The sequence below is a fragment of the Marmota marmota genome, unplaced genomic scaffold (assembly GCF_001458135.2).
Source record: "Marmota marmota marmota unplaced genomic scaffold, marMar, whole genome shotgun sequence".
In the NCBI taxonomy this organism is placed as follows: Eukaryota; Metazoa; Chordata; class Mammalia; order Rodentia; family Sciuridae; genus Marmota; species Marmota marmota.
This window is the reverse complement of record NW_026000082.1, coordinates 11,846,637-11,867,398: the sequence shown is the minus strand read 5'-3', so window position 1 is coordinate 11,867,398 and position 20,762 is coordinate 11,846,637. Positions and strand designations below refer to the sequence as shown.

At 40.3% G+C, this 20,762-nt stretch overlaps 1 protein-coding gene across 7 annotated transcripts in view; it reads left to right on the top strand.

Annotated features, from left to right (window-relative positions):
* The window catches only part of Tceanc2 (transcription elongation factor A N-terminal and central domain containing 2), a 37,424-nt gene extending 17,088 nt beyond the window's left edge, over nucleotides 1-20,336 (top strand). For all 7 annotated transcript variants that reach the window (XM_048815339.1, XM_048815340.1, XM_015484961.2 and 4 more), the window contains exons 4-5: nucleotides 11,134-11,327; nucleotides 19,305-20,336. In XM_048815339.1, the coding sequence (XP_048671296.1) occupies nucleotides 11,134-11,327; nucleotides 19,305-19,493 (383 nt within the window). In that variant the 3' untranslated portion in view covers nucleotides 19,494-20,336. The remainder of the gene's footprint in view (nucleotides 1-11,133; nucleotides 11,328-19,304) is intronic.
* Nucleotides 20,337-20,762: the final 426 nt, after the last annotated feature.

Here is a 20,762-nt window from a genome sequence, read left to right as displayed (position 1 = left end):
CTACCCTGTGTGGGCACTGTTCTGGATGCCTGTGACCAAACCTGGTAAAAACCCATTCTTGCGAGGCTCATATTCTACTGAGGAGACAGGCAATAAAGAAGAAACAGAAGTAAATTGTCTAGTTATAAGATGATGATTATTGCTGTGGAAAAGTGAAATGGTAGAGCAGGGGCAGGAGGTCATGAATGTGGGTGGGGGTGGTCAGTAGTGGGTCTTATGGAGAGAGTGACATTTGAGCAAACTTGAAAGCGATGAAGTACTAAGTCCTGGGACAAGGTGTGGCTGTGTGGCTGTGGTCATTGAGTTGAGACATGATGAAAACACTGAGGACTGAGAGAGTGGAGAAGAGAAGCAGCTTCTTCGTGAGACTTTCTCAGGGAGAGTAGATGGGTTTGGCAAGGATTAGCCATGGAGGTGAGGGAAATGCTGTGCCCCAGTTCCTCTCTTTGTTGCCATTTATTACCCTCTGGACTGGCTCTTTCTTTCTGCCTTCAAACATATACAAATCTTCCCTCCTTTTATAACCAAATTCCTTTTAAAATGATTGATACTCACAACTCCCATTTCCAGACCTTCTTACTCCTTTATTAGAACTTTTTCCAAGCTGGCATCTCCCACAGCCTCTCAGGACACACCCAAGTGGTTGCATTCTATGCAAATCCAATGGTCTTGTCTCACTTCTCATCCTCCCAGACTGTGAATTTGAAACCATTTTTTATTCTCTATTTTGGTGACATAAAGGCACTGAACTTGGTTGCCGATTCTCTGTTTTTTTTTTTTTTGGCAGGGGGCAAGGGGTGCAGTAAGCAGGGATTGAGCTCAGGGGTACTCAACCACTGAGCCATATCCCCAGCCCTATTTTATTTTTGCATTTTTTAAAAAAAATATTTTTCTTCGTTGTAGATGGACACAATACCTTTATTTTTATTCATTTTTATGTGGTGCTGAGGATCGAACAGTGCCTCACACATGCTAAGCAAATGCTCTACCACTGAGCCATAGCCACAACCCTTTATTTTTGCATTTAAAAATTTTTTTGTAGTTATAGATGGAAAGAATGCCTGTATTTTATTTGTTTATTTTTATGTGGTGCTGAGGATGGAACCCATGCTTCACATGTGCCAGGCAAGCACTCTGCCACTGAGCTACAGCTACAGCCCTTATTTTTGCATTTTATTTAGAGACAGGGTCTCACTGAGTTGCTTGGTGCCTCACTGTTGCTGAGGCTCCGAACTTGCGATCTTCCTGACTCAGCTTCCCAAGCCTCTGGAATTACAGGCATGTGCACCTCACCTGGCCCAATTCTCTATTTTTAAACTGTTTCCTTAGCCTTCATCTCAGTTTGTAATGACTTATTTAATTATTTATTTCTTTATTTCTTATTTGCTAGGCAGTACCCTCCATGCCAACAGGACCATGCTTTTTTATTCACCAATATATTTCAAGCTTTAATGTCACATATGACAGGAGCTATGGATGTGTTTAGCAAATTAGTGAAAAACAAAAGGTTTGACAGAATTTTAGTGACTCTTCTGGCCTTCCATCTCTGTTTCTTCGGTGTTCTGTCTCCCCTCATGAGTGAGGCCTGAGTTTCCCTGAGACTCAGCCCTTGGTCTCATGCTGCTTCTTTAGAGCATTTAGAGAGCGTGTCCTCTTCTCCAGCTTAATTTAGACCTTAATCCAGACACCTCTTGGATATGCATGTTCTGTCTTTATCCATTTTTGAATCTTTGATTTTTAGAAAGTTTGTTCCATTTCTGTCATTTTCCTAATTCTTACTAATCTAAAAGTCGCCTTCTTATTTTCAGTTACTGCATAGAATGAATTGTTTACCATGTGTTTCTTGGTACTTTGTTCTTTTTCTCTTTTTTTGTCAGTGTTCTTTGTCCATTTACTATGAAATCTTATAATTTTTCTTATCTATTTCTGTGAGCTCTATAAATCCATTTGGCTGTCTCAGTTTATTTTTTAATGCAATTTTTAAAAAATAACCTTTATTTTATTTTTATGTGGTTGTGAGGATTGAACCCAGTGCCTCAAACATGCTAGGCAAGCATACTACTACTGAGCTACAAACCCCAACCCTGACTGCCTCGATTTAGAAACTAGGATCCAAGACCCAGAGAGTTGAAGTGACTCATCTAAGGCCCCAGGAGTGAGTTAGGACCAAGGATGTAATGAGAACCCATGTCTCTTGGGGCAGTTCCTTCCTAGTTAGCAGACTGCACTGTGCCCTGGACCCCGGCCATATGTCTTCATTTTATTGGACCTTCTCTGGGTGCTGCCATCTGCTCAAACTTAACCTCATTTAAATCAGAATTTAGTGCTTTTTCTTTTGTACCTCAAATGGGAATTTTCTCCTAGCATTTCCATTTTAGTCAATTTCTCTATATTTTTGCACTAACATGAACTCTTTTGGTGATAATGTCTAACAGGAAATTGGAAATATGGGATTGAAGCTCAGATGAGAAATTTACACTAAAAATTCATATTCCAGGAAGCTCTTGCTTAAAATCACCTAAGTGGGTGAATCCTCTAGTAAAAGGAAAGATTAAAGGGTTGAAGGACTGAAGCTGGGAGAAAATGCATATGGAGAAGTGGGAGGAAGAGGAGCAGCCAGCGGAAGAGACAGAGGCAGTGTAGGTAGGGGAGTATAGTCACTGCAGGCCAGGGAGGAGAGCATTTTTCAGAAGCAGGAGAAATGAGTGGACTAGTGTTCCTTGGTGGTCACCAGACCCAAACTTGAGGGTCAACTGCGAAAAAGCCTTTGGACCCAGCAGTTATAGAGCCTCTGTGAGTGGATGCCTGTGTTATTAAGAAAGCCAATGGGTAAGGGGTGTCGAGCAAACAGCTGATGAGACAGTGAGGTTGGGCCTTGAACTCTCAGCCTGGTGAGCAAGCATGCACCACATTGCAATACTGAACATATAAATATTATGGGGAAAGGTTTATGTCAGTCATATGAATCTGATTCCAGAAATGCCTTATTTTCATTTATGATTGGTTAACAACAAAAACCCTTTTGTTTATAAATTGCTTTCACATCTCTGACCCATTTGATCCATATAACAATTCTGTAAAGTCAATGTCATTTTTTTCTCCATTTTAAAAATGAGAAAACTGAAGCTTGGAGAGTTTAAAGTGACTTGTTCCATGTTAGACAACCAAAATAAGTGCCAGTGCTAAGATGTTCTTATACTCTTTCTTGCTACCTCCTGAAACCTAATGATGCATAAAAGACTAAAGTCAAGGTGTTGGCAGCTCCATTTCCTTGCCTTTTCCAGTTACTAGAATTTGCCTGCATATCTTGGCTTGTGGTCCCCTTTGTCCATCGTCAGAACTAGCACTGATAAGTCAAATTCTTCTCACATCTAATCTCTCTGACTTACCCTTCTGCTTTTTTGGTTCCTTAACCTTGATCACATCTGCTAAGTCCCTTTTGCAACGTAAAGGAACATAGTCACAGATTTTGAGGATAGAGCAGGACATCTTCTGAGGTGATTATTTTGCCCAACAGGTCCTCAAGTTATGCCACGCTATGTCAGTCTTTCATGCTCTTGTTTCTCCACTTTTTGTGCCATTCTGCCCCTTTCAGTCATTGTGAAGACTCAGGACAAACATTGCCACTTTGTCTTCTGTCCTTTTGATTCTCTTAGGAGTTCCCCAAACATTGTTATCTTAGGACCTGTAACACTTTTGTGCATTCTGTGTTTAGCTGTCTTCCCCTGTGCTCAAGGGGAAGCTCCTGCCTGAGCTCTTTAGTGTGGGGCCGTGTCTGGCTCAACATTCTAACCCAGTGCCTGGCACAGGGCCTGGTAAATGCCTAGTATTTGGTAATATTTGTTAAATGAGCAAAAAACTGCTTCCTGCTGGGAATTTGTCTTAACAATGTGCTAGGATGCAGAAACCCCTTAACCTTAAACCCAGGGGACTTGACCCAGGTCATAAGACTAGCCAGTGGCACTGCTCACTTTAAAACATAAACTTCATGGAGCAAATAATGACTTTTTGCAGATCATTAACTTCCTTGATGTAGCTACTGACCAACTTGTGACCTTGGGGAAAGGTCATGGAGCCTCATTTTTTTCATGTGAATCAGGAGGAGGTAGGACTGTCTGATCACAGAGGCAACAGTACAGGGTTAAAGTAGGCTCTGGAGCTAGACTGCCTATGTGTGCACTTGACACCTGGCCCTGCTTTTTGCCATGTTTCCTAAGTTACTTAGCCTCTCGGTACCCCAGGTTCTTTACCTGTAAGATGAGACACTATGATAGCACCTACTTTGTAGGGTTGTTCTGAGGATTACATTTGTTCAATATGTCAAGTGTTTAGCACAGTAGCAAACTCATTAATGTTATTTTGAAATCGCCTTTGGAATCTGAAATTTACAATTTGTTTTTTCTAGGAGGGGGGCCCCCAAACCTCCTCTTATCTCATTTCTCACCCCAGACTGGATTATCTTTCTCCATCTTATTCTTTGGACGGTCCTCCCTCTTGCTAACAAGTCTTGCATTTCCCCTGAGCTCCCTTATTAAAACTCTGCCCTTCCTGAGCTGGTTTCCCTAGCAGAGCCTCCAGACCAGTCTGGGCATGGCTCTGTGGGAGCATCTGTGGAATGTACAGGCCGAAAGCAGCAACTCTGCTGTCCTTGCATGAGAGTGGAAGCCTGGTATCCTTGGGCCATTTCTCAGGGTCTGTGCCATTCTGGTTTGAGAAAACCAAGAAGGTGCACAACATTATCTCAACAGAGCCGGTGCTCTATGTGTCAGTCCCTATTAGAGAATTCCAGGGTCTTAGGTGTTCAGTGTGAGGCTCTAGAGTGAAGCTGCTCTTTTCAGGACCTGGCTTCCATACAGACTAGCTGTGAGACCTTGAGCAAGTTACTTTGCCCAGCTTCAGCTTCTCATTTGTAAAAGGAGAAAAATAGTAGTGGTATTCAATGCATTATCTAGTTATAAGAATTAAATGAGATAATTTATACAAAGCAGGAAGAATTTTCAGCAATAGGTAAGAATCAGAAATTTTTTTCTGTTTCCCAATACTTTTGGATCCATTTCTTTATAATATAGTCTGTTATTTTGTCTGCAGTTGTGTGATTTTGCAATCAATAGAATCCATTTCCAAATGTTAGTACAATTTGAAAGCCAAAGATACAAGCTTTTTTTTTTTTTTTAATATTTTTTATTGTAGACACACAGTACCTTTATTTATTTATTTTTATGTGGTGCTGAGGATGGAACCCAGAGCCTTACAAGTGTCAGGCAAGTGCTCTACCACTGAGCCACAACTCCAGCCCCTGGTACATGCTTTTTTTTTTTTATTTAACTATTTTGATTGAGCTCGGCAAACATTTTATTAAATGTTTCTTCTGTACCTGGCCCTTTTCTGGGACTTGGGAGTATAACATGGAGTAAGGTACAGGTTCTGCCCTCAAGACATTTACACTTTTGAGGAGAAGGTGGGCATTTACATATTCTAGATAGGACTGGGGATGTAGTTCAGTGGTAGAGCATTTGTCTAGCCTGCACAAGGTCCTGAGTTCCATCCACAGCACCACAGAAGTTCATTAAATAAAAACAGTAAGTGCTAAGGTACAGAAATGTGAGAAGGCCAGACCGCATCACCCAAAACAGGAACCTACAAGCTACTCACTGTATCTAGAACTCAGTGCATGGAGAAAAAGGTGTGGAAGGACTAAAAGAGGACAGTATGGCATAAAGTAAGGCCAAAGAGGTTCTGGACATGCAGAATTTTAATGCTATACTTAGAAATAAACTTGAGAGCAATAGAGAGCCACTGAAGGATTTTGGGGAGTGATATGATCAAATTGTCTTTTTTTCTTTTTTTTAACCACAGATTGAACCCAGGGACTCTCAACCACTGAACCATATCCCTAGCCCTTTTTATATTGTATTTAGAGACAGACTTGCTGCATTGCTGTGCTAAGTTGCTAAGTTGCTGAGGCTGGCTTTGAACTCACAATCCCCCTACCTCCATCTCCCAAGCCACTGGGATTACAGGTGCCCAGTTTGAATTGTCTTTAAAAGGTCATTTTGACTTCAGTGTAGAGGTTGAGTTAGAGAGGGCCAGATTGGGGCAGAGATGAACTTTTGTAGTAGACTAGTGGAGAGGTGGTGAAAACCTGAATTAGGGCCATGTAAATGGAAAGGAAGGTGAAAAGGAAGAGGAAAAGATACAGAGACTGGTAAGGAAGTGACTCTGTATGAGTTGGAGTGGTTGAATGAACATAAGGATGAGAGAAACAGTGGAGCATTAAGTGATAGATGGGTGGCAGTGCCATAATGTGACAAGAATGGTTGAGTTAGAGATGTTTAGAAGGGAACTGGTTAAATGTTTGGGTCTTATGCACAGTGGGAACCTTTAGCTAGAGATACATAGGTGGAAGTCATCTGCTTGCAGGTGGAGGTTGGGCCGTAGGAGTGGATAAGATTACTCAGAGAAGGAAAGAAGAGGCCAAGGATCGTGCCCAAGCTGGAGCTCAAATAATTAATGGGTAGGGAAAGGATAAGCAGCCAGCAAAGGAGATATAGAGAAGGAAGAAGAGACCCAGTAAACAGGTAGTTCAGAAAGCAGTGGAAGAGGACATTTCAGAAGGAAAAAGGCCAGTGTCTGAAGCCAAGCAGTGTCAGGATGGAGGGAGTCCACTGCATTTGATAAGTGGGACTCTGTTTGAGGGGCTTCTGCATCTTCAGTTTTCATATATAGAGCTGGATCAGCAGGGCCTTTCTAGGATAGAGAAAAAAGATAAGGTGAGGATCACATGATGGTAAGGACTCTGTTCCAAAGAAACCCAAATGTATCCCTTCTATAGCAAGCCCTGGCTGTCAAGATGTTTGTTTGTGTGTAAGCCAGTGCCTAGGTTGAGCCGAACTGTATAGTCCCCCTACTCAGAAGAGACCTCTGTTAATCATTTTATTGTAGGGCTGGGGCTGTAGCTCAGTGGCAGTGCACTTGCCTATCATTTGTGAGGCACTGGGTTCGATCCTCAGCACCACATAAAAATAAATAAAGATATTGAGTCCAACTACAACTAAAAAGTAAATATTTAAAAATAAATAAATAAATAAAATAAATAAAAGCATGCTGTCCATCTATAACTTCAAAATTTATTTTAAATAAAAAATTAAAAAAATAATTTTATTATAAATGCTTAAGACTTTCTCTGCATATAAACAAATTAGACGTTTGTATGTATACACATGTGATTTTTAAAGTCCTTCATATGCTGTGCAACTGTGCATGCTTTTTTTTTTTTTTTTTTTTTTTTTGTGGTGCTGGGGATTGAACCCATGGCCTTGTGCATGTGAGGCAATCACTCTACCAACTGAACTATATCCCCAGCCCTGTGCATCCTCTTTTGAGAACTTTTTTTTTCACTTAACTGAATGCAGTGATCATCTTTCCATGTTACTACATGTAAAACTATTCCAGTTTTTAATGGTTATAAAGTGGTTTGTTTAAATGGACCATAAATTTTTTTAACAAATTGAACTCATAATTATGAGGTTGTTTGTATCTTTTCACTACCTGAAACTATATTGGGATGAATATTTTTGTAACATATGTCTTCCCTACAACACTTTGGCAGAGTGTTGTAGTCAGCTTTTTTGCTGCTGTGACTAAAGGACCAGACCAGTGTAACTGTAGAGGAAGAAAGGTTTATTTAGGGGCTCACGGTTTCAGAGAGGTCTCAATCCACAGATAGCAGACTCCATTCCTCAGGGCTCAAGGTAAGACAGGACATCAATAATGATCAGAAAGCAGAGAGAGACTCCACTTGTCAGATACAACTATATACCCCAAAGCCACGCCCCAATTCCCACCTCATCCAGCCACACCCTACCACTTCAGTTACCACTTAGTTAATCCCTATCAGGGATTAATTCACTGATTGTATTAAGACTCTTCTAACCCAATCATTTCTCCTCTGAACTTTCCTGCATTGTCTCACACATGAACTTTTGGGGGACACCTCACATCCAAACCATAACACAGGGTAAGTATAAGCCAATTCCAAGGATCGTGTCCTACTCATCTCTGTCCTCATCATCAGGCACAAAGTAGGTACTCAGTGGGAGTGTTGCAATACCTTGAATATAGGTATCTTATGCATTTTTAAATGTTTTTATTTGATTAATTGAATGATTGAACCCAAGACCCTATGTGGTAAGCATGTGCTCTACCACAGAGCTACATCTCCAGCCCTGATCTTTGTGCTTTTAGCGATCTGTGTGTGTGTGTGTGTGTGTGTGTGTGAGTGAACAGCACACACACACACACAATTGCTGAGGGAAGAGTCTCAGCTATATCAAGAGCTGTACCCAGGAAAGGAAAATATCAGTAGTGATTTCTGCTTTGAAATGATGTGTGTTTCAAAAGCAGTCTCCTCAGCATTATCATCTAAGAAATACCTTTAGATGTCTCTAATGAATGCTCTGCATTCCTCTTCCTCATCTTCCTGTTTATGGTGAGTATTGATGTACTCCTTTCCCTGCTCAATAGAAAATCCAGATAAAAATCCTTTCCAAATAAATGGTTACAGTGAGAAGTTAAAGACTCTTAATATTCTGTTACCCCTATCTTTCCTTCAACATTACTTTTTTTTTTCTTTTTTTAACCTCCAGGATTCTCTTTAAACTTTTAAGCAGCGATAGTTACTTGTTCAAGCCCCCCATGACCAGTCCCTGGCTAGTACCCAGCACAAATGTCCTTCAGGAAGTGTGTGGAGAGTAAAGGAAGCGAATAGTGTTAGGCTATATAGTTGGCATAATTGGAGAAATTTTGTTTTGACCATTTTCCCAAATTAAATGTAAATGTCTGCCTTCCTTTTAATTATCATTGCTTTATATATGTTCAAATATCTTATAAGGCTATTTGTACCTGGGAAACTCCTCTCTTTCATACTCTTGCCCAGTTATCCTTCTAAAATAAGTCTAGAAACTTTGGGTTGTATCTAACAAAAATAATCATTGAGACATTTTCATTGAGATTACAAATTAATTTCTATCGTGGTATTTTTGTGCTTATCTTTCATCTAATTATATGGTATATTTTCCCCTTTATTAGATCTTGTTAGGTGCATCTAGTAAAACAACAAGCTACTCTTCTTCCTTCTCCTGCCACTGTGCTCACTGCTGGAGATACAAAGATAAATGTGTCACAGTTCTTTCCCTCAAGAAGCTCTCTTCAGTGATTATCTGATAACTGATCAGATAGTTACAACTATTGTATTTATTGTAATTCTTGTGATAAGCAGAAGCAAAGGGGCCAAGGGAACACAGAGCAGGGGTCCCAACCAGGATGGGGGCTAGTAAGGTAGACTCCTGATAGGAGACCCCTGAGTGGCTCTGAAAGCCTGAATGGAAGTGAGCCAGATGCAGAGGGAAGAGAATGTTCCAAACAGAATGTTCATTGGGATGTGAATTCAAAACTAAAGAGAAGAAAAAATATTTAAGTGATTTAGGAACTACTGAAGGATTTAAGTGCAGGTGTGAAATGGTCAAATTTGTGTTTTGGAAAAAAATGAGAAAGAAAATAATAAAATTAAATGAAGGTCTCTCTAGCTTCAGGAAGATGGCATTAACAGGTTCCAAACCTAGCCAGAGAGGCCAGTCAGGAGGCCTTTGTGGTCACCTGGAGGCAGTGTGCCCCAAGGCAAGGGCACTGGTTCTAGGAATGGAGCAAAAGAAGCATCCAGAGCTGTTAAGGAGGTAGGCACCACTTTCATTAATGTGTTACTAATACGGTTTTTACTAGCTTAGGCAGGATTTTTTTGCCTATTGGATTCTAGCTGGTTATTGCTGCCTTAAGAAAGCTCTTGATTTTTAAACATATATCTGTCTTGAATTCTTTCTTTTTCTGAAATTTTAATTCCTGTGTTTAGTTGATTTCTTTGGCTTTTTATGAATATTTATTCTTATAGATAATTTTGCATATTGATATGTTTGACCCTTTCCCCTTTCTTCCATTTTTATTATAACAATCTGAAACATACACAAAAATAAAGTAAAATATGAGAACAAAATTCCATATGCCCTTTGGCCTCTCTTCATCTTTCTCTGTTTTGCTTTTGTGGTGTTTGCCAGATCTTTTGTCATTTCAGCTCAGTGTACTTGAGTATGCATCTCTAAAAAAGTATGAATATTTTCTCAGGTAACAACAGTGCCACTTTCTTGCTTAACAAAATTAGCAATAATTCCTGAATATAATTTAATTTCTGGTACACATTCATATTTTTATTTATCTCAAAGTAGTTGGTTTTTTATGATGAAATCACATATCACATTTGGTAGTTCAGACTCAGTCCTTAACCCCCCTTTTTTTTTTTTTTTAGTTGTAGTTGGACATAATACCTTTATTTTTTTAAATGTTTTTTCAGTTATTGATGGACCTTTATTTTATTTATGTATATGTGTTACTGAGAATCGAACCCAGTGCCTCACACATGCTAGGCAAGCACTCTATTACTGAGCTACAACCCCTGCCCACCTTTTATTTTATTTATTTATTTTTATGTGATGCTGAGGGTTGAACCCAGCGCCTTGTACGTGCTAGGCAAGCACTCTACCACTGAGCCATAACCGCAGCCCCCTACCCACCTTTTTAAATGTTGAAGAAACTGTGTCTGTTATCTTGTAGATTATCCCACATTCTGAATTTGTCTCTATTTCTTCATACTATAATTTAATTTAACTTTGTTTTAGGTACCAGGGATTGAACCCACAAGTATTTAACCACTGAGCCACATCCCCAGCCCTTTTATTTATTTATTTATTTATTTATTTTTGAGACAGGGTCTTGCTAAGTGGCTTAAGGCCTCAGCCTCCTGAGTTGCTGGGGTCGAATAACTTGCACCACCACCCCTGGCTCTTATTCTTTTTAAGAATCTATTGATGATGCCTCTAGTTTATGACTTACTCTGTCAACAAGTCTGATTCTGATTCTCTCCACTAATAAAACCAGCCTTTGTGAAAACCGTCTCATTTACACAAGACCCTTCACATCCTTAGGTATGTAAGTGACTGTCAGTGCCACACATCAGACCATCTAGTTCTGTGCTTTTCAGAAATAGATACAACTATCTCTCCTTTGTTTTTTCTCCTCCTTTTCCAGGTCACACTGTGAACAAGATGCGTAAACATGCAGATTCAGAGGTGGCTTCTCTTGCCAAAGAAGTTTACACTGAGTGGAAAACTTTCATTGAAAAACATTCGGATAGACCTTCTATTGAAGTTCGAAGTGATCCCAAAACTGAGTCACTTAGGAAAAATGCCCAGAAATTACTCTCAGAAGCCTTGGAATTAAAGGTAAAGTTCTAATTGGAATGTGATTGCTAGGAGCTCTTGCTTAAATAAGCCCTAAGTTTTTCATGAGCCTTCATAGACTTAATGCTGTGACCTTGTTCTAACAGGTAACTCTAAGGATTCTAGATTTATAAGCATTCTGGGAAATAGTGTTATAAGAATGTGGGCTTTGGAATTAGCAAGACCTAGGTTGAAACCCTGGGTGTCATGATGCCTTAGGCAAATTTCTTAACATTTCTGAAACTTGCTTTCTTTTTCTAAAAAAAGAGAATTACAATTCCTACCACCGACATGGTTATTGGGAAAGTTAAATGAACCATTTATACAAAGGAATAGTATCTAGTGCCTGCTGATTACAAGTCACTTAATGAATATTGGTTCCTTCCCATTTAAAATTCTTTCCCTTCCCAGTGAAGTAAAAATTCTGAGATGGCCTGTGTTTTGGAATATCAATGACAAAAGAAAGAGCTGTCTACTGAGTTGGGGGCGGGTGGCACACACTTGAATTCCATTGGCTCGGGAGACTGAGACAGGAGAATCGTGAGTTCAAAGCAGCCTTAGCAATTTAGTGAGTCCCTAAGCAACTTAGCAAGACCCTGTCTTTAAATAGAATATAAAAAAAGCTGGGGATGTGGCTCAGTTTGGTTAAGTACCCCTGGTTCAATCCCTGAAACAAAACAAAACAAAAAAAGTTGTCTATTGAGAAAACTCTGCTCTCCCATTTTTGTTACCCCCCTACTTTTAATTCTTTTTTTTAAAATATTTATTTATTTATGTATTTATTTTAGTTTTTGGTGGACACAACATCTTTGTTTGTATGTGGTGCTGAGGATCGAACCCGGGGCGCACGCACGCCAGGCGAGCACACTAGCGCTTGATCCACATCTCCAGCCCCCCTACTTTTAATTCTAAGGCATAAAATCAATTGCATAAATATATTCCTTATCATCTTCATAGCCAGAAGTTGAGATGATATTAGTGGTTTGAAGTATACATGCTGGAATAATTTTTGCTCATTTATAATGGTATTAATCATCACCAAACAACAAATCTTGCAAGCTAATTAATACTCTGGAAAAATCAGATATATAACATTGTTATGATTTGAATCAGAAACATCTCTCAAATTCTGATGTGTTGAATTCAGGCTTGGGTGCCCAGTGCAGCAATGTTTAGAGGTGAAGTATTTGGGAAGTGGTTGGGTCATGAGGACTCTGATTTCTTCAATGGATTAATCCATTGATGGATTCATAATTGAATAGAGTTCTAGGAGGTGGTAGAAACTGTAGAAGGTGGGGCCTAGTGGGAGGAAGTAGGTCACTAGAAGCATGCCCCGGAAAGGTATATCTTATCCCTGGCTTCTTCTTTGGACTTTGTTTCCTGGCTGCTATGAGGTGAGCTGCTTTGCTCTTCTCATCATTCTGCCCTGATGCTCTGCTTCATCCCAAGCCCAGAAACAGTGGAGCCAGCTATCCATGGACTGAAACCTTTGAAACTATAAGCCAAAATAAAGATTTCTCCTCCAAGTTGATTTTGTCAGGTATTTTGTCACAGTGACAGAAAGCTAAATAAGCAAAAACATCTATATTTTTCTTCTTCCCAGGATATCCCAGGCTCTCCTTATTAAAATATCCTTAAAGGATAATTTAATTATTTTTAATAAAGGAAGGAATTTAGAAGTCTTGCTGAAGTGTTAGATCTGTTACTACATTGTCAAAATTTTTTTTCTTTTTAACCTTACCACTTCTATCTGAATTTTTATCTACAAAAGAAGAGTAGGTGGACTTGTGATATATTATTTACTTTTTGAAAAGAAGATTTTAGTTTAAAAAAGAAAACTTAGAATAGAAAATGAGAAAACTGTAGAAAGCAGGGAAAAATCTCCACTGAACCTACCACCCAGGCATAATCTTAACATTTTGGTGCATTTCCTTTTTCAGTAAAAATTACTATAGCTTTTTAAATGAATGCTGGGCAAATTATTATTAGAGCAAATTATATACCAAACATTCTGTAAGATTTTTATTGATTATTTAAATAACATTGCATAAAATTGACATGATTATTTACATTTGTGCTTTCTCTTCAATCTTGATCAATTTCAATTAACATCATTTTATATATCCTTTTCTATATATCTTCATTTTTTCATGTTTATAATTTTTAATGTCTATCTGATGGTGCAGGGAATTGCTATTTAGTAAGTTTGCTTAACTTCTTTTAAATGAAGCTTCAGTATGAATATTGGAAGAGAGAAAAACATATGTAGGTTATAAGTAACTTTCCAGAGTATTGATTAGCCAACAGACATGCTATTTTAAATAAAATTCATTTTTTAAATAAGCCAAAATTATTGTAGAAACATACAGTGTGGGTATATAATATGTAGTTAATGTGGTGGTAAATACCAGTTCCCTGTGGTATCTTTTTAAGTAAATGATAATAACGAAGCTATGCTTGTAAGGATTAATGAGCAGTTTGCCTGCTATATTAAACTCCATAATAATTATCCTTTTAGTTTATCCATTAATTATCCTTTAAATGGCACATCAAGTGGTAAGCACTCAAGTGTTACAAAGCAAAGTTAAAAAAGTGATACATTCGTTAGTGCTTTCCATCGTAATTGGAAAAAATATCAGATTAAGCATAGCTGAATGGTTTTGTTCCCAAAGAGTAAATTTTAAAAATTAAAAGTATGCATCTTACTGCCTTCCTTGGCCAAAACAAAAAAAAATCAATCTGTTTTTCTTGCATAAATAGCATTTGATGGTATTTTTGTTCGTTTGGGATGTAAGAAAATGTAAATACAAACACTTTTTCGTAGGGTTAACCCTAGCACCTATCATCATGAGACATTTCCATATTAGGGTAAATCAATGAACCATCTAATCCAGTATCTGGTCTTTGACAGTAATCAATGTGGAGTGCATTCAAATCAGACACCAGGCAATAGTAGTAAAACCGTTGGGTAAGTTATTGGCCCAGTGACTTAAAAGCTTTTACAATTTGATCCTAGCATGTGTTTTTGTAAATACCAAATCTACTCATTATATTCTTTGTAGAAAAAGATGTTTCCATGTTGTTTCAGTTATATCCTTTAATAGTAAAAGTCAGAAATGAAGAATATACACACAGCCAAAAGATTCATCTCTTTACTACCCTACAGATCTTGCTTTCTAGATTCATAGATTATTTTCTTGTTCTTGGAATAATGGAATAGATGAATAAAAACTCCATCGTTCAAATCCAAGCTCTATTCCCCTTTACTATCTCCCTTCCGGATCTTCTTTGTTCTTCTCCGTCTTTTAGATCTTTCCTCATATGAACATCCCCTGTGGTGTCATTCTCTTACTTCCCCTTCCTCATTATCCACTCTCCTTCCTACCTCATGTCCTGTGATCATTTTCCTATTATGTCATTAAAAAAAATGAACCTGATTCTCAAAGTGAGCCTGTATCATTAAGAGTTATGAAACACTGGCTGGTTGGCTCAGTTGGTTGTCAGATGGTGCTAATGAGATCCAGGTCAGGGGTACATTCTCATATGGGACTGTTAGTTTTTTTCTTTGTTTAATGGCCTCAGGCTGCACCCTTGGCTTTGACCAGCTCTCTCATAAATGTATTCAAGTGGTCAAAAAGAAGTGTGAGTTGATACATACAAATCCAATCACGCTATCAGAAAACCCACACAAAGTTTGCTTCTTGTGGATGTTTGATTCATTGAATGTTTAGTGGGATTCTACTAGGTGTCAGGGGAAAATACAAACATAAATGAGCTGCAGTCCCTCTCCTAGGAAAGCTTGCTATCTCCTGGGCTGGGGTTCCATCCCCAGTAACACAGAGAGAGAGAGAGAGAGAAGTGCTAGCTTACCATCTTTTGAATGAGAGCCTGTAAATAATAAACAGAAACATGAGGCAGTCTGAAGTAGTGGTGTAAGCCCAGCAAGGGGTATAGACATACAAAGTATGGAAATGTTAACTCTGGTATAAGAATCTGGGAAGGATTTTGCTAACTAGAAAACACATAATAAAAAGACATTCATCTGCTATGCATGATGTTATTGAGAGGGCAGGAGAGGAGGTAGGTATACATGGGGAAGAAGCACATTCATTTAACAAATATTTATTGAACACTTCCTATGGTTAACAAAAGAAGAAGACCTTATTTCCTTGCATTTATAGAGCTTACAGATGTGGCAAACATCATGATTGATGATGGCACCATTTCCCACCAGATCTATTCCCTGGTGAAGAAGAGCATGTTTTATATCTTCCCCAGCTAAAGCCAGTTTGCCCAGGATTAGACAAGTGAATTACACACGCTCCACACACAGACACAAATAGATAAGGAAGGCATGTCAGATTCTCTGTCTCCGAGAAACGGGAACTAGGAAATACCAAGAAAACATCAGTGCAAGTATTGAAACAGAAGGGATGTTGGAGGAGTTATGAGGAAGCAGAAGGTGTGGGTAGAGATGTGTAGCATAAGAGGAGAGAACCAGGCAGTTAAAATTGGTAGTGAGTAAGACCCAGGGAGAGGAGCAAAAATGTGTGAGAGAGACCAGGCAGAGGATGAGAGAGAGAAATATTGCTAAATACAGCAAATCGCTAGATCTCTTCTAGGGTTTCTGTTCCCATTCCCATTTCTACAGATGTATCTCATAGCAAAATCTCTTTTTCTCAGGGTCTCAGTGAAACTGATCCTTTTATCCAAAAGGGTTTACTTACCTAAAGCACCAAGTTAGGACCCATTGGAAAGGGCTTATCAACTTGGGCAAGTTTGGATTACCCAAGGCTGTTACAAGATAGGCCTTCTTCACTTTGTGCAATGAATTTCTTATACACAATGGTGCAGGATGAATTATTTTCCTTTATGACTTATATTTTAATATCACAAACATTTTTCTGCATTTCTTCATTTCATTGTCCCTCATTTAGCAAGAGGCATGTGTGAGAATTGTTAGATACTGCCTATTCCCATCACACCGCGGGCCTAGCTTCTGTCAAGCTGCGCCAGGCGCTCTCTATACATTCCATCTCCTTTCTAGGCTGTGGCTTCCTAGAGGGGAGGGGTCAGATCTTTTATGTGCTGTGTCTCCAAGAACCAGCCAGACTCAGAGTACCAACTCTATTTGCTGGATTAAGATATATGAGCAGCCAGTTATATGAATTCCAAGGCACTCTCAGATTTGGGTTTGTTTTTTTATAATAGCACAATTTGATGGAATGGCTATGACTTTCTTTTATAAACACACAGACCCTTTTTCCTTTATAAGCATGCCCCTTTTTTAAAGAAAGATTTTCTTACCTGTTAAACTAAGTGAATCTCTAAATATTTGGTGAGTAACCAGCCTCATACTAGAACAGGAGCCTCTCTGGAAAATGCTATGGGTCAAATGCTGGGCAGCTAGGCAGCCACCTTGCCAGCCTCCGAACGTAGTCTGGTATCAGGGCTGCCTCAGGCCAGGGACTCACTAGTGCATCGTCTACTCAGGAACCCTTGACTTGAAAAACTTGAGCTCTGTGGGTTCTAGAGAGCTATGGTGGCAAGTCCACTCCCTCCAGCCCAGACCTAGAAGGTAATCAGCCAGCCACTGGGACCACAGGCTTTCATGAGCATCTTTTGCCTAGTAGACCTCGGCTTATGTCTGGGCCTGACAGCATTCATATTCTGTCTCACTCTCTTTCTCTCTCAGTCCTATTCTGCTCCCTGTTTGGTTCTTGTATCTTCAGAGTTTCTCTTTTTATTCCTTCTGTGTCTGTCTCACATGTTAGGACATGTTATCAAATATCAGATAAGACTTTTTATTTTTGGTGTCTCTTTCTTTGTTTTTCCTCTTGTGTGTATGATGTGTGTGTGTGTGTGTGTGTGTTTTACTGGGGATTGAACCCAGGACCTCACACATGTTAGGCAAGCACTCTACCACTGAGCTACACCTCCAGCCCTTAAAAAAAAAAAAAAATAAAAAATAAAAAAATAAAAAAATAAAAAAAATATATATATATATATATACACACACACACACACACACACACATATTTTAGTTGTAGGTGGACACAATACCTTTAGTTTGTTTATTTATTTTTATGTAATGCTGAGGATCAACCTCAGTGCCTCATACATGTGAGGCAAGTGCTCTGCCACTGAGCCACAACCCCTCCACCCCATTTTTTTAAAAATTATTTTAGTTGTAGTTGGACACAATACTTTTATTTATTTATTTTTATGTGGTGCTGAGGATTGAACCCAGGCCTCTCACGTGCTGGGCGAGTGCTCTACCACTACGCCACAACCCCAGCCCCTCAGCCCTTTTTATTTGATTTTGAGATAGGGTTGCACTAATTTGTCCAGGATGGCCTTAAGCTTGCAATCCTCCTGCCTGAGCCTCCTAAGTAGCTGGGATTACAGGTGTATACCACCACACCAGGGCTTTTTCCTTTTTATCCTTTTTACATAGAAGTATAGGATATACAGAACAGTGTGTGTCGGCTCACTGAACTGATCACAAAGCAAACACCCACTTCACCTGGCCAGATCCTGGAATCCTTCAGTTTAGGAAAGACATCATTTCCTCCTGAAGCCAGGTGCTGCCCTTCTGAGTGAGGTGACTTCCCTGTGGCTATGCTCCTCGGCATTCATTCCCACCCCCTTTCCTAGCACTCAGTGCCCTTATGATCCCCGTTCACCACCTGTTTCTCTTATTGCCTTTTCTCCTCATGGCCATAAAAGCTGTGCCTACCCCAGTCACTGCTGTTCCTCAACCCAAGCACAGAGCCTGGCACGTCATAGATGCTGAATAAATATTCAAATAAATGCCTAGCAGGAAGGGAAGGAATAAAGGGGAAAGAGGGAGTAAGAAAAATTTGTTCCTCTTTTCAAAGAACTTACTACCAGGGGAGACAAACTCAAAATATAGATTATTATGACATTATGATAATGACCAAGGGAAGCTCAGGACATAGTGGTAGCCTGAAGAACTTTCAGTCCTTTGTGCTAGGGTTTTTGTTGGTTTCTCCGTGGGGGTATGTTTGCCTAAGCTTTGACGTACAAACACCGAGTGTTTCCTGAGGAAAGGTGTGTCTTCTAAGGGAACGAGTGCTGGTGCCGTGGCGTAGAGGAGCATGAAAACAGCTAGAGCGCTTAGGCCGGGGACGGTGGTGGGGGGAGATGGGCTGGGGGTCTCTGATCAGCAGCCTGACCTGGCCTGGATCCAGACCATGTGGACATAATTCCAGACCTGGTCTGCTTTGATTAGGTCTGTGACCTCAGGGTGGCCTGAGTATGAGCCAGACCACCCCAGAATTGCTCCAGGTCCCATCGCCTAGGCCTGTTCTGCTTAATTGAATCTGCATGGGTCTCAGAACGCTGAGGGGGCCGCTGGGTGCCAAAAGGGGAGGACCGTGAACTTTGCAGTCAAGGTCTAGGGCAGAGTTCCAGCTCTGTCTCTCAGTAGCTGTACAGTCTTGATCTTTTACCTTTGAACCTGTTTCCTTATCTATAGAATGTGATAATAAGAGTTATGAGCATTAGATGGGAAAAGTGATTTATAAACTGCCTCATGCACATTTTAGGATCCAGACCCAGTGTTTCTAAAATGCTGTAAGGGGTTAAAAGGCCCTTTAAAAACAAAAAGAAGCATGAACTGCTCCACTGATTTATTATCCTTGGACTTCGTTTCCTGGTTGGTGAAGTACAGGGCCCAGTACCCGTTGCTTAGTTCAAGCCAGTTTCCTGTTATAATGGCAAATATTACCACCCGGCAGGGGTTGTGAATGAGGTCCCTGTCACAAAGCACATGGCCTTGTTCCTTAATTGCCAGGGTGGAATTAATTTGCTCTTCCTGTTTCTCTTGTGACAGGAAGTAGATGTCCTTGAATTTCAGTTGATTAATGGAGGCCTCGAGCAGAGTGCTGCAGCCTCTCTTACTTTTAATCCTTATGCAATGCAAGGCCCTAATTTGATAATTTTGCTGTTTTTTAGATGGATCACCTACTGGTTGAAAATATTGAGCGGGAAACGTTTCATCTCTGCTCCCGCCTCATTAATGGGCCATACCGGCGGACGGTGAGAGCTCTGGTCTTCACATTAAAGCACCGAGCTGAAATCCGGGAGCAGGTGAAGAACGGCTCGCTGCCCGTCGGCACGTTTGTACAGACCCACAAAAAGTGACCCGAGGACGGTTCCAACCCTGGGCTGGGCAGAGAGGAAAATGGGCCTCTCTCTGCCATTCAAAGACTCTTTTGAGTCTGGGTGATGGCTGGTGCTGGCTGTGCTAAATTTTCCCATGGTGCCATTCCTTCAGACAGAGGATGCGGGGAGCCCTGGGAGACAGGCCTGCGGGAACCTGCTTCATTAGCCACCACGCGCTGGTGCTGCCTAACAGGATGCACGCAGGCTGTCACTAGGAAGCGCCATACGATTGCCATCACCCAACACAGTGAAAGGGTGACGGATTTCACTGTGAGCATGCCAAGGACACCTCTAAACTTCCCCCATGTCAGGCAGATGAAGTTAACACTTTATTTCGCCACCCTGCAGGTAACTGAAACTCAATTACCGCTGCTGCTCACTCGGTTCCATCCCCCTGAGTTTAGACAGCTCCGGTGCCTCTCAGAACTCCCTGTCTGTTCTCTTTGCTCTACCCCAGGGGTGAGCCTGCCAGAGCCCGCCGACCAGCCCTGCTTTCCAGAGCTCACTTATCTGAACGGTTCAGCTCTCCCTGGAAGACCTTCTGTGTGGGTCTCCGGAGCCCCCATGCTGAGGCCTCTAATGAGCAACTGGCCCGAAGCCTCCCTACACCTCGGGGTTTATTTGAATACGCTGGCTCTGGTTTAGGGCTCTGTAGAACATACATAATGAAATTTCTTCTGCAATGAATTACTGTGGTAAGAAAAAAATGCATATTTTTAAAAAAGTGAAATACCTATGTACAGGCCTGCTCAAAGAATGATGTAAATGATATTTGCCTTTTTTAAAGTACTATTAAACTGAGATTTGTGTTCTAAAACAAAAGGTGTGGTTTCCTCACTGAAAAGTGTTCTGGGTTGCGAAGGGGTACAGTTGGTAAAATTAAAGAATGGCAGGATGAGAATTTGAGGGAAGGGATAAGACCCAAGGAAAGCTTTTCAGACTAGGGGAGACAGGTGCATGTCTGCAGTCTGAAAGGAAGGAGCCAATTACAAGGGGGAGATTTAAAATTAAAGAAAAAAGGGATGGGTTGGAAAGCGAGGACAGGAGGAAGGGCTAATGTCTACCCAAATGCCTGGTGCTTTTCCTAAGAGGATTTATTGACATGCATCTTTATATATATAGTCTTTGAAAACCCTGTTAATTCCGTTGTGTTTGGTAAGTATTGTTCCAATCTTTTAGATTTGTTCACTACTGAGCAACGTTTACCGGGTGCCCATTCCATGGGGCATGCTGGATACCTAGCAGTGG